Genomic DNA, 12,624 nt, shown 5'->3' on the forward strand with positions numbered 1-12,624 from the left:
CTGCTGTTACACTAGCTGTTAACTGTAGTGTGGAATTGCCACTTTCTAGATGTGTTTGCTCACAGCCACACAGCGCTCTTTTGTCCTTGTCACCATAGAAACCCCACCAAATATTTCCTGCAGTGAACACTGATCTTCTAAAAGTCCCCGTTTCAGAGCACAACAAGCCAATTTTCTTGTGCTTGTATCCTCAAAAGGGCTGTTTGCATTACAAGCCGATGCAAAGTCTTTACTTTATAATATTTGAAATCTTTTTGGAGTTGCTTTAGCCTTCTCTTGCCTTCTCTTGTTTTTGATGCACAGCTTGTTGCTAATTTCCATAAGCTTGGCTAAAGAGAGATGAATTGAGAAAGAGACATGTTTGGAAGCAGACTGTTGTGAAACTCATGGTCCTTTAGCCAGATTCAAGGCTGTCATCTTTGACAGTGGAAAAATAAATACATCGGAAAAACCAAACAAAAAGAAAAGGCAGGTCCATAGTAAATGCTGGGTCAAGTGAAGTGAACATATTTAAATAATACATTCATGTTATTCACTTTGATGCCAGCAAAAGTAGACCAAAAAGAGCTGCTTTATTATGTCAGATTTATCATAGACATTAGTTATAGGTTGAGCTACTGATGCATTCTTTTAGTAAAAGTCTCAAACTTGACTTGAGCCCCAGTACTTTAGCCCACCTGTGGTTGTTACCCAGTAGATACCGTAGCATGTCTTGTACCAGTCCAATGTTTTGGGGTCGTCCATTGTAGCATAGCAGCCAGTTGTCGATCACATCTAACTTGGATATATTCTACCAACCCCTCCTCCCCATTCCTTCTGGCCCCTCTCCAACTCTACCACCTCACCTACCTAGTAACCGTGCAGATATATCTGGCCCGTCCGTCAAAAAGGACCGGAACCGCTGAGGCGCCCAAATCCAACGCAGCAGCCGTGTCTGGCCGTTCCTCCGCTCCCCCCACTGCGCCTGACTCCAAGAGCGCATCTGACAAGTCTGTCAAGTCCAATGGAGTCAGGAAGACCCCGACGTTCGCTCTCCCCCTAAGAAAGTCAGTCAGCCAGTCGTCCTACACCCCTTACTCCCCCTTAGACACGCAAAGCTACAAGAGCCCCATCAAATCCCCCAGCCAGTACTTCCAAATCTGTTACTAAGCTAGAACTATCCCAGCTTTTGGCATTAGGTGAAAGAGGTTCTGTGGTAACCGTGGATGTAAAAATGGACTTGGAAAAAAACATTCCTCTCCATGACTGTTATGTTTCAGTTTTTTGTTGTTGTTGTGTTTTTTCTGTGTTTTTTTTTTTTTTTTTTGGTCACATATTGACATGGTTTTGACTCTTATTTGTGTGTCCTCTGGTTGGTTTGTTCGAATTTGGTTTTTCATTCCCTTGCTGTGGCACCATAAGCCTATGTTTTTGCTTGTTTTGTCTTCTCTTGTTTACTTGTGTGTTGTACTGTACATTAAACAAATGCTATGATGCTACATAACAATGCAAACTGCCTGCTGTTCATTTTGCACCGTTCATTGTTATTATCTCAATTGAAGTTACTAATAAAAGGGAATCAAAAGCCTATCTATCTCTGTGTTTGCTGATCTATCATTTTCTTTACTAAATTAATTCACTCCTTTGCAACAAAAAATGTATTGTACATCAACATCTCATAACCATAACACCCCTCTAAACTATTGATAACTTCTGTCTCTTTGCATCTCCCTCTCATGCATGAGTCTAAACCACACTTTCATTTTCACTCCTCTCATACACTGTTCTCACCATCACAAACACTCCTCTTGTTACCAATGAGTTATGACGAATTGTCCACTGAAAATGTCTGTTGCTTTTTTTAGAGGAAGGGTATGTGAAAATGTATTTGAAGGGACGACCCATCACCATGTACATGCCCAAAGACCTTGTGGATACCTACTGCCTGGAAGCCAAATCGGACCTGCCAAACAAAAAGCTCAAACTGGACTGGGTGTATCCTTTTTTCACTGTTGCAGGTTCAGTACATTTCAAAAAGCTAAATGTACACTACCAGTCAAAAGTTTGGACACACCTACTCATTCAAGGATTTTTCTTTATTTTTACTATTTTTTACATTGTAAAATAATAGCAAAGACATCAAAACTATGAAATAACACATATGGAATCATGTAGTAACCAAAAAAGTGTTAAACAAATCAAAATATATTTCATATTTGAGATTCTTCAAATAGCCACCCTTTGCCTTGATGACAGCTTTGCACACTCATGGCATTCTCTCAACCAGCTTCATGAGGTAGTCACCTGGAATGCATTTCAATTAACAGGTGTGCCTTCTTAAAAGTAAATTTGTGGAATTTCTTTCCTTCTTAATGCGTTTGAGCCAATCAGTTGTGCAGTGACAAGGTAGGGGGGGTATACAGAAGACAACCCTATTTGGTCTCCTCTGAACAGTTGATGTTGAGATGTGTCTGTTACTTGAACTCTGTGAAGCATTTATTTGGGCTGCAATTTCTGAGGCTGGTTACTCTAATGAACTTATCTTCTGCAGCAGAGGTCATTCTGGGTCTTCCATTCCTGTAACAGTCCTCATGAGAGCCAGTTTCATCATAGCGCTTGATGGTTTTTGCAACTACACTTGAAGAAACTTTCAAAGTTCTTGACATTTTCCGTATTGACTTACCTTCATGTCTTAAAGTAATGATGGACTGTCGTTTCTTTTTGGTTATTTGAGCTGTTCTTGCCATAATATGGACAAATAATGCTATCTTCTGTATACCCCCCCTACCTTGTCACAACACAACTGATTGGCTCAAACGCACAAATTAACTTTTAACAAGGCACACCTGTTAATTGAAATGCATTCCAGGTGACTACCTCATGAAGCTGGTTGAGAGAATGCCAAGAGTGTGCAAAGCTGTCATCAAGGCAAAGGGTGGCTATTTGAAGAATCTGAAATATAACATATATTTTGATTGTGTTTAACACTTTTTTGGTTACTGCATGATTCCATATGTGTTATTTCATAGTTTTGATGTCTTCACTATTATTCTACAATGCAGAAAATAGTAAAAAATAAAGAAAAACCCTGGAATGAGTAGGTTTGTCCAAACTTTTGACTTGTACTGTATATTTCAAAAGATAAGAAACGGATTGTTACGTGGCATTACAACATTTGAGTTATGTTTATAACAATAGGCTTGAAAGTCCACGCTTTCAGGACAGAGATGTATTGCGACTCGCGAAATGTATCCCCCCATGTATTGTGAGGTTACACATTCGCCAAAGTTAGATTCAGATTGCATTCTATTGCACAGGTGTGAATGTACAAAGTCACATCTGGATGTTCCAATAAATATTTTTCCCTAATCAATCAAATGTAATCAATGAAATGTATTTATAAAGCCATTTTTACATAAGCAGATGTCACAAAGTGCGTGTACAGAAACCCAGTCTAAACCCCTAAACAACAAGCAATGCAGATGTAGAAGCACGGTGGCTAGGAAAAACTCTCTAGAAAGGCAGGAACCTAGGAAGAAACCTAGAGAGAAACCAGGCTATGAGGGGTGGCCAAATCTCTTCTGGCTGTGCCGGGTGGAGATTATAAGAGTATATGGCCATTAAGGCCAGATCTTTCGTCAAGATGTTCAAACGTTCATAGATGACCAGCAGGGTAAAATAATAATCACAGTGGTTGTAGAGGGTGCAACAGGTCAGCACCTCAGGAGTAAATGTCAGTTGGCTTTTCATAGGGTCGCGACAGCGAGTGCGGTAGAGAGGGAGGGAGGGAGGGAGGGAGGGAGGGAGAGAGAGAGAGAGAGAGAGAGAGAGAGAGAGAGAGAGAGAGAGAGAGAGAGAGAGAGAGAGAGAGAGAGAGAGAGAGAGAGAGGGAGATAGGGTCGAAAACAGCAGGTCCGAGACAAGGTAGCACATCTGGTGAACAGGTCAGGGTTCCATAGCCACAGGCAAAACAGCAGAAACTGAATCAGCAGCACGACCAGGTGGACTGGGGACGGGGACAGCCAGGAGTCATCAGGCCCGGTAGTCCTGAGGCATGGTCCTAGGGCTCAGGTCCTCCGGGAGAGAGGGAGACTTTGACTTTTAGTCTTTCTTTCATGACACATTCTCATTTCATTAAAACCTCAGCTCCCCCCCTTAAAATAAAACTTACAAAATTACCAATACCCCCTGTACTGAAAACTCACCTTGCCCCCTACCCCACGATACAAAAACAATACCACACATCACAATAACCCAAACCTCACCACTTCTACAACCATATATCCAGACCATCTTCCCCAGCTATACAGACAGCCCCCCCAACACACCATATCTCTTGAAACATCTCCACACTTTTTATCATTTTATAGAACTCAAATTCTACCCTAAGGCACGCAGAGACCATCCCATGAAATAATAGTAAAGGGTGTGTTATCCCCCCACCTTTGACCCTGTTCCTCCTTGTTAGCCAAATAGCCAACTTTGCCTGAGCAAACAGAAAATTCAACACCACACATTTGGCCTTTTCGTTATTTGAATACCTGTACCCCATTATAAACATCCCGACAGTAAACTCCACCCCCAACCTCTCAAAGAAAACACATGAATCACAGTTTCACTCATGACACAGAAAGGACATCCCTGTCCAACTCCCGGTTCAACCCGTGTCAACCAGCTGTTAGTGGCCAGGGCTCCATGTAGAACCCTCCACTGGAGGTCTCCTGACCTCTTTGACACTGGGAGTTTGTAGAGCCCCTTCCATCTAAAACCCACCATACTCTCTGCCCCACATACCCCCTGCCACTGATGTGCCTTCACTCCTGTTAGGCTCCTAATGTTCCTTACCTAAATACAGAGGTTGTATAGGGCTTTACCTTCCACCCCTTCAAAATCCCCCAGGCTCGGAGTGTTAAAATCTAACAAGTCCTCCAGACCCCCTTGCCAGTCCCCAGTCTCTGCCGTCACCTGCAGTGGTGGAAACATTGGTGGCCCCTCCCCCTTTGACCGCTCAAACACCCCCCTTACCGGCTCAGACAGTGCCTCCTGGACTTCCCCCAGGAATCTCTCCAGCAGCCTAAGAGATGTTAGTCCTGTTTGTTGTGTTACGACTTCTGGGGTTTTCCACCCCTCCTCCCCCAGCAGTCGGAGGTCACCCAGCCTTAGTAATCCCGCTGCCATCAGTCGCCTCTGCAGGGTGGAAGATAGGCTCCTCCCACACCCACAGCCCAGGCTCCACACCTCCTTCTCGTGTGGGCCTTAGTAGCTGCCAGGCCCTCAGCACCGAAGAGTAAAAATCAGAGAGACCTGCTGTACTCAGCCCCTCCAGCTTCTTGAGGAATAGCTGCCGGTCCAACCTAATCCGCCTGCTCTCCTCAGCAGCGCGCATGCTGGTTCCCTCCATCCGACATCAGTATGGTACAGCAGTCTCTGCGCCGTCTTTAGTCGGAATGCAGGCACCCTGCTCTACAGTTCCACCAGGCCCTGTCCTGCTTCATTTACGGACATATACAACACTGCCGCCCTCAGCCAGTGATGGCCCGACCAGAAAAAATCCACCAGCTTGTGTTGCAGGTCTGCGAGCAGACCGGCGGGGGGGTTGAGGACAGCCAGTTTATGCCACAGGGAAGATGCCACCAGGTTGTTGATTATCAGCACCCTCCCTCTATATGACACTTGGGACAGGAGCCACGTCCACCTGGCTAGTCTCGACACCACTGCCTGTGACAGCCCCTCCCAGTTCTTCCTGACCCACCTCTCCGAGCCCAGGTACACCCACAGATCTTTAAGCCCTTCACAACCCCACTGCAAACCCCCTGGAAGCAGAGGAGGGGCCCTATCCCCCCATGCCCCACATAACAGAGCTTTGCTCTTGCCCCAGTTTATCTTAGCTGACGAAGCTCCCTTGTACACCTTCAGACTAGTCTCTAGTGCCTGCATATCCCGACCATCCCTGACCATCACAGAAATATTATCTGCATACGCTGACGCTGCTATGCCTGTCAACACACCCATGCCTGTCCAGCACACTCCCTGCAGTCTCCTGCGTAGCAGGCCAAAAAAGGCTCAATGGCTAGTGTATATAACTGCCCTGATAGAGGGCATCCTTGTCTAATGCCCCGCCTCACCAGACTAGCCTACTGAGCCCCCCTTCCAACTTGACCATACATGATGCCCCAGCATACAACATCTTCACACAGGCCAAAAACCTTTCCCCAAACCCAATTACAGACATCACATTAAACAGACACTCATGGTCCACTCTATCAAAAGCCTTCTCTTGATCTAAAGAGACCAGTCCAAAGTTCACATTAGAACCTCTCGACAAGTCCAACATGTCCCTGATTAAAAACAAGTTGTCCGTGATTGAGTGTCCTGGTACGCAATATGTCTCGTCCTTGTGTACTATAGAGTCCAGATGGGACTTCAGTCTGTTAGCGAGGACCTTGGCAAATATATTGTAGTCTGCACAGAGCAATGCCACAGGCCTCCAGTTCTTAAATTCACAAGTCCCCTTTATTGGGCAGGAGAGTCAGAGCTGCCCAAAAATTGACTCAGAGACTCATACTCCTCTCGTCGCTGCCCCCACCTTTCCCAAAAAGTCTGGAAACCTGAGCAAAAAGTGGCATCTTGTAAGAGCTTTACATTAAACTTCCAATAGTATGCCTGCCGAGGACCTGATGAAATAGACAGCCGAGCCATGGTTATGTGATAATCCGAAAAACCCACCGGGTCAATGGTAGTGCCCAATAGCCTATTGCTCTGATTCCTGGACATGTAAAATCGATCACTCACCCTAGCCCCAAAGACCTTCACCCATGTATACTGTCTTGTGTTGGGATGTCTAGTTCTCCAAAAGTCCACTAGGTCAAACTGATTAATGATATCCCTTAACACCCCCACTGAGCCTGAATGAGGCTCCTCCCCATTACTGTATTTTGTCAAATCCATCGTACAGCTCCAGTCCCCGCCGACCACCAGCGTCTCCTCAGGCGATACCTGTGAGAGTTCCTGTCTAAGGCACCCAAATAGAAGCCCCCTCTCTCTCCCTGTGTTAGGCGCATACACATTTATAAAGACAAAACCCCTGTTGTTAATTTCTGCTTTTACTACAAGCAGTCTACCCCTATACACCTCTTTTGAGGAGCTAATTTTTACAGACAGACCCGGTACAAAAAGGACTGCCACCCCTGCACTAACATTTGTCCCATGGCTCAGCACACTTGCCCCTTTCCACCAGAGCCCCCAATCAACTTAATTCACCACATCACTATGTGTCTCCTACAGAAACAACACCTGTTCTTTTCTTTGTTTTACATTTTCACCCAACACACTCCTCTTTCCCGCATCTCTGGCACCATTAATATTAAGCGAGCCTACCTATAGAGTCTCCATAAGAAGTGAGAGAAAAGCCAGCAAAGAAAGAGACCAATTGCAAAGCTCAAAAAGCCCCAGTGCCAGAAAGAAAACTTTAATCTAAATGGTGTCTGAAGGTAGACCTTTATGCACGGTTATGACCCACTTCCTCAACCTAAACCGTTTCCTGGGTGAGAGGACACCATGCCCCTCATTTTTCATAGCATGTTGTACTGATCTTACAATCTTGAGACAGGGGGTGGTTTGGGGGACACTGTGGCCCTGTCCAACGATACCCCCGGCCAGGGCCAACCAGGCAGGATATAACATTTTACATTTTTAGTCATTTAGCAGACGCTCTTATCCAGAGCGACTTACAGTTAGTGAGTGCATACATTTTCATACTGGCCCCCCGTGGGAATCGAACCCACAACCCTGGCGTTGCAAACGCCATGCTCTACCAACTGAACTACACGGGACTAACCCCACCCACTTTGCCAAAGCACAGCCCCCACACCATTAGAGGGATATCAACAGACCACCAACTTACTACCTTGAGACAAGGCTGAGGATAGCCTACAAAGTTATTCTCCACCGCACGAGCCCGAGGGGGTGTAAAACCAGACAGGAAGATCACGTCAGTGACTCAACCCACTCAAGTCAAGTATAGCGAAAAAAGCAAGGCACAATGTGACGCACCCCTCCTAGGGATGGCATGGGAGAGCACTAGTAACTCAGTGACTCAGCCCCCGTAATAGGGTCAGAGGGAGAGAATCCCAGTGGAGAGAGGGTAGCAAGGGCGGTTTGTCACTCCAGTTCCTTGCCGTTCACCTTCACACCCCTGGGCCAGACTACACTCAATCATAGGACCTCCTGAAGAGATGAGTCTTCAGTAAAGACTTAAAGGTCAAAACTGAGTCGGTGTCTCTCACATGGATAGATAGACCATTCCATAACAATTGAACTTTATAGGAGAAACCCCTGCTTCCAGCTGATTGCTTAGAAATTCAATAAGTATGCCTGCGTCTTGTGACCGTAGCATACATGTAGGTATGTACGGTAGGACCAAATCAGAGAGATAGGTAGGAGAAAGTCCATGTAATGCTTTGTAGGTTAGCAGTAAAACCTTGAAATCAGCCCTAGCCTTAACAGGAAGCCAGTGTAGAGAGGCTAGCACTGGAGTAATATGATACATTCTTTGGTTCTATTCAAGATTCTATCAGCCGTATTTAGCACTAACTTAAGTTTATTTAGTGCTTTATCCAGGTAGCCGGAGAGTAGAGCATTACAGTAGTCTAATCTAGAAGTGACAAAAGCATGGATTAGTTTTTCTGGATAATGTTTGGGACAAAACATTTCAGATTTTGCAATGTTACGAAGATGGAAACAGCTGCACTTGAAATATACTTGATATGTTTGTCAAAAGAGAGATCAGGGTCCAGAGTAACGCGGAGTACCTTCATAGTTTTATTTGAGACGACAGTACAACCATCAAGATTAATTGTCAGATCAAACAGCAGATCTCTTTGTTTCTTAGGACCTAGAACTAACATCTCTGTTTTGTCCGAGTTTAAAAGGAAAACATGTGCTTCCATCCACCTCCTTATGTCTGAAACACAGGCTTCCAGGGTAGGCAATTTTGGAGCTTCACCATGTTTCATTGAAGTGTACAGTTGTGTGTCGTCCGCATAGCAGTGAAAGTTGACATTGTGTTTCCGAATGACATCACCAAGAGGTAGAATATACTTTCAACAGAAGTGCGTCAATTGTATCTTACAGAATTATCCATTTGGAACTCAGGAAGGTCACAGAGGGTGTCTGTATGATAGGTTGTAAATATAGACTACGGTGGCATAAGGGGCCAAGCAGCTTTTATTTAAGTGCCTCATTGAATTCAATCAAACTAGATTGGTTAATATGTAGGCTACAGTTGATGTCCTTTTGAAGTTATGTGGATCTTGACCTAGATGCCCAGTTATGGGTACAGGGGACGTGACTGTCGCTGTAACCTGTACCTGCTACCCACGGGAGAGACGGTCTACTTCATTGCATCTGTTGTGGTGCTGTACAACGTGGACGAGCAGCTCCAGAGACACTACACCGGGCACACTGATGACATCAAGTGGTGAGAAAAAACAGAATGTGAAACTTTATTTCTCCTGTACTGTACAGAAATTTCGACCTAAGCTGGACGTATGATGCTGTCCTAATATGGACACTATACTCATCAAACACTGCCCTATTTCACCTAGCTATAAATAATTTTCACCATCATCCATGTATTCTCAGACCAACAGTACAGTTGAGTAATTTATTAAGCAATTTTTTTACAATAATTTGTTGACAACTAAAGTATGTATACATCTGGCCCTTCATTGGACACTGTGTTAACAAACCTCCAAACGAGCTTCAATGCCATACAACACTCCTTCCGTGGCCTCCAATTGCTCTTAAACGCTAGTAAAACTAAATGCATGATCTTCAATCAAACACTGCTTGCACCCGCCTGCCCGACTAGAATCACTACTCTCGGCGGCTCTGACTTAGAATATGTGGACAACTACAAATACCTAGGTGTCTGGTTAGACTGTAAACTCTCCTTCCAGACTCACATTAAGCATCTCCAATCCAAAGTTAAATCTAGAATTGGCTTCCTATTTTGCAACAAAGCCTCCTTCACTCATGCTGCTAAACATGCCCTCATAAAACTGACTATCCTACCGATCCTTGACTTCGGCGATGTCATTTACAAAATAGCTTCCAACACTCTACTCAGGAAATTGGATGTAGTCTATCACAGTGCTATCCGTTTTGTCACCAAAGCCCCATATACTACCCACCATTGTGACCTGTACGCTCTCGTTGGCTGGCCCTCACTACATATTTGTCGCCAAACCCACTGGCGCCAGGTCATCTATAAATCCCTTCTAGGCAAATCCCCGCCTTATCTTAGCTCATTGGTCACCATAGCTACACCCACCCGTAGTATGCGTTCCAGCAGGTATATCTCACAGGTCATCCCCAAAGCCAACACCTCCTTTGGTCGCCATTCCTTCCAGTTCTCTGCTGCAAATGACTGGAACGAACTGCAAAAATCTCTGAAACTGGAGACACTTATCTCCCTCACTATCTTTAAGCATCAGTTGTCAGAGCAGCTTACCGATCACTGCACCTGTACACAGCCCATCTGTAATTAGCCCACCCAACTACCTCATCCCCATATTGTTATTTACATTGTTTTTTATTTTGCTCATTTGCACCCCAGTATCTCTATTTGCACATAATCTTCTGCACATCTATCACTCCAGTGTTAATTATTTTGCACTATGGCCTATTTATTGCCTTACCTCCATAACTTACTACATTTGCACACACTGTATATAGATTTTCTATTGTGCTATTGACTGTACGTTTTGTTTATTCCATATGTAACTCTGTGCTGTTGTTGTTTTTTCCGCACTGCTTTGCTTTATCTTGGCCAGGTCGCAGTTGTAATTGAGAACTTGTTCTCAACTGGCTTACCTGGTTAAATAAAGGTTAAATAAAATAAACAAATGTTTCTGGTATCCAAAGTTGGAAGGGCTTTGCAACCCACCTTGTTGCACACTTGTGTCACGCTACCTTTGATATCAAATCCTCCGTATTTCTATACAGACAGAGCTACCGTGACACCACTGCTTTGATCAGTATTCTCATATAGTCCCATAGAATAACCCATAGGGTAAACAGGTGGCTGGTCTGCAGCTGCTTTGTCCTCAGTGATAGCGATGGCCAGGTAATTATCTCAGACAGAAAAGGCTGGTTGGAAATATAATGAGCTGAAACTTGAGGGGTCGCCCTGAGGTCATGCTCATAATGAAAAGCGAAATAATTAGAGTTGAGTCATGGCTGGGCACAGAAAGATGTTAGCTTCCTTTTCACTGTAATACAGATATTCCTGACATTCACTTATCTCTGTAAGGCATAGTGCCCTTCTGTTGTGCCGTTCTATCGGAAGCTGTCAGTAACAGAAGGGGAAGAAGTGTCACGGTTCAGACAGACGACCAGAGGACCACAGTTGCGTCACACCAGAAAGTTTATTAAACTTAAGGGAAAAGGGAAGTAGGGAGTGAATGAAGGCTCCAGGGGTAACAGGGGTCCCGTCCAATGCGCTGGGTCTGTGCCCCCCCCAGTGGCAGCGATGCGTCCTATGAAGCCGGTGGTGGGTGGTCCAGAAGTCCTGGGGGGGGGGACACAGACACAACAGGGCGGAATGAAACCAGGCAGCAGTACAGTTCAAGGGAAATCCAAAATACGTAGTAGCAAGGCAGAAGGCTGGTCAGAGTTACCGGGATTGAAGAGTAGTCAGGAGTCGTAATGGCAGAAGCAGGTATGGATCTCCTGAGGCAGAAGAGTATCCAAAAAACAGGCAGGTCCGGGGTCACAAAACCAGGGTGAGCCAGAAGCGCGAGCAAACAGGTTCCGGGTGTGAGCTTTGCAGACGATCTGACACCGGAGAGCTGAAAGACAGGGCCTTAAATACTGGGAGAGGTAGTGGGTAATGCAGCGCAGCTGGCAGAGTAATTAGAGCAGAGCAGAGCAGGGACAGGTGGAGCTAGTTAGGCTGAGTAGAGAGAGTGGTGAGCAGAGTGGAAGAAAATTAAGGTGGTAACCCGGTGGAGTGAGAGGCCCATGACAGAACCCCCCCCCCAAGGGACGGCCCCAGAAGTCCCAAGAGCAACACCACGCCGGGCGGGAGGAGGGGAGCCGGAGGAGGGCTAGAACTCCTCCGAACGGTCCGAGTGAACGTCCTCATCCTCGGAGGAAGCCGGAGGGCCGTGGTCGGGAGATGGGACAGGTCCCGAGACAGGATCAGGCACAGGACAGGAAGCCGAGCGGGCCGGACGGTTAGGGACCCCTCTGGGGCGGCCCCTACGGATTGCAGGTTGATCAGGATGCCGTTGGTGGAAAGCGGTGATGAGAGTCCTATCCACAATCCGACTAGCTGGCACCCAGGTCCTTTCCTCAGGTCCATAGCCCTCCCAGTCAATGAGGTACTGGAGACCCCTACCCCTCCGTCTGGACCGAAGCAGGCGGCGGACGGTGTAAACCAGACCACCATCGACGAGCCGTGGAGGAGGAGGACCAGGCACAGCAGGGACCAGCGGACTCTCATGGATGGGCTTAATCTTAGACACATGGAAAGTGGGGTGCACCCTCAGGGAATTAGGCAGTTGGAGCCGGACAGCAGTTGGGCTAATCACTCTTATGATAGGGAATGGGCCAATGAACCGAGGTGCCAGCTTCTGCGAC

The 12,624-nt window shown here is 45.9% G+C and overlaps 1 protein-coding gene across 3 annotated transcripts in view; it reads left to right on the forward strand.

Annotated features, from left to right (window-relative positions):
- Positions 1-12,624, forward strand: part of LOC311103119 (echinoderm microtubule-associated protein-like 1) — a gene marked incomplete at both ends in the record, with an annotated part of 87,084 nt that overhangs the window by 44,949 nt on the left and 29,511 nt on the right. For all 3 annotated transcript variants that reach the window (XM_084144657.1, XM_084144658.1, XM_084144659.1), the window contains 2 exons: positions 1,845-1,974; positions 9,308-9,457. In XM_084144657.1, coding sequence (XP_084000783.1) covers positions 1,845-1,974; positions 9,308-9,457 — 280 coding nt within the window. The remainder of the gene's footprint in view (positions 1-1,844; positions 1,975-9,307; positions 9,458-12,624) is intronic.

The sequence above is a fragment of the Coregonus lavaretus genome (assembly GCF_964263955.1).
Source record: "Coregonus lavaretus genome assembly, chromosome: 27".
Taxonomy (NCBI): Eukaryota; Metazoa; Chordata; class Actinopteri; order Salmoniformes; family Salmonidae; genus Coregonus; species Coregonus lavaretus.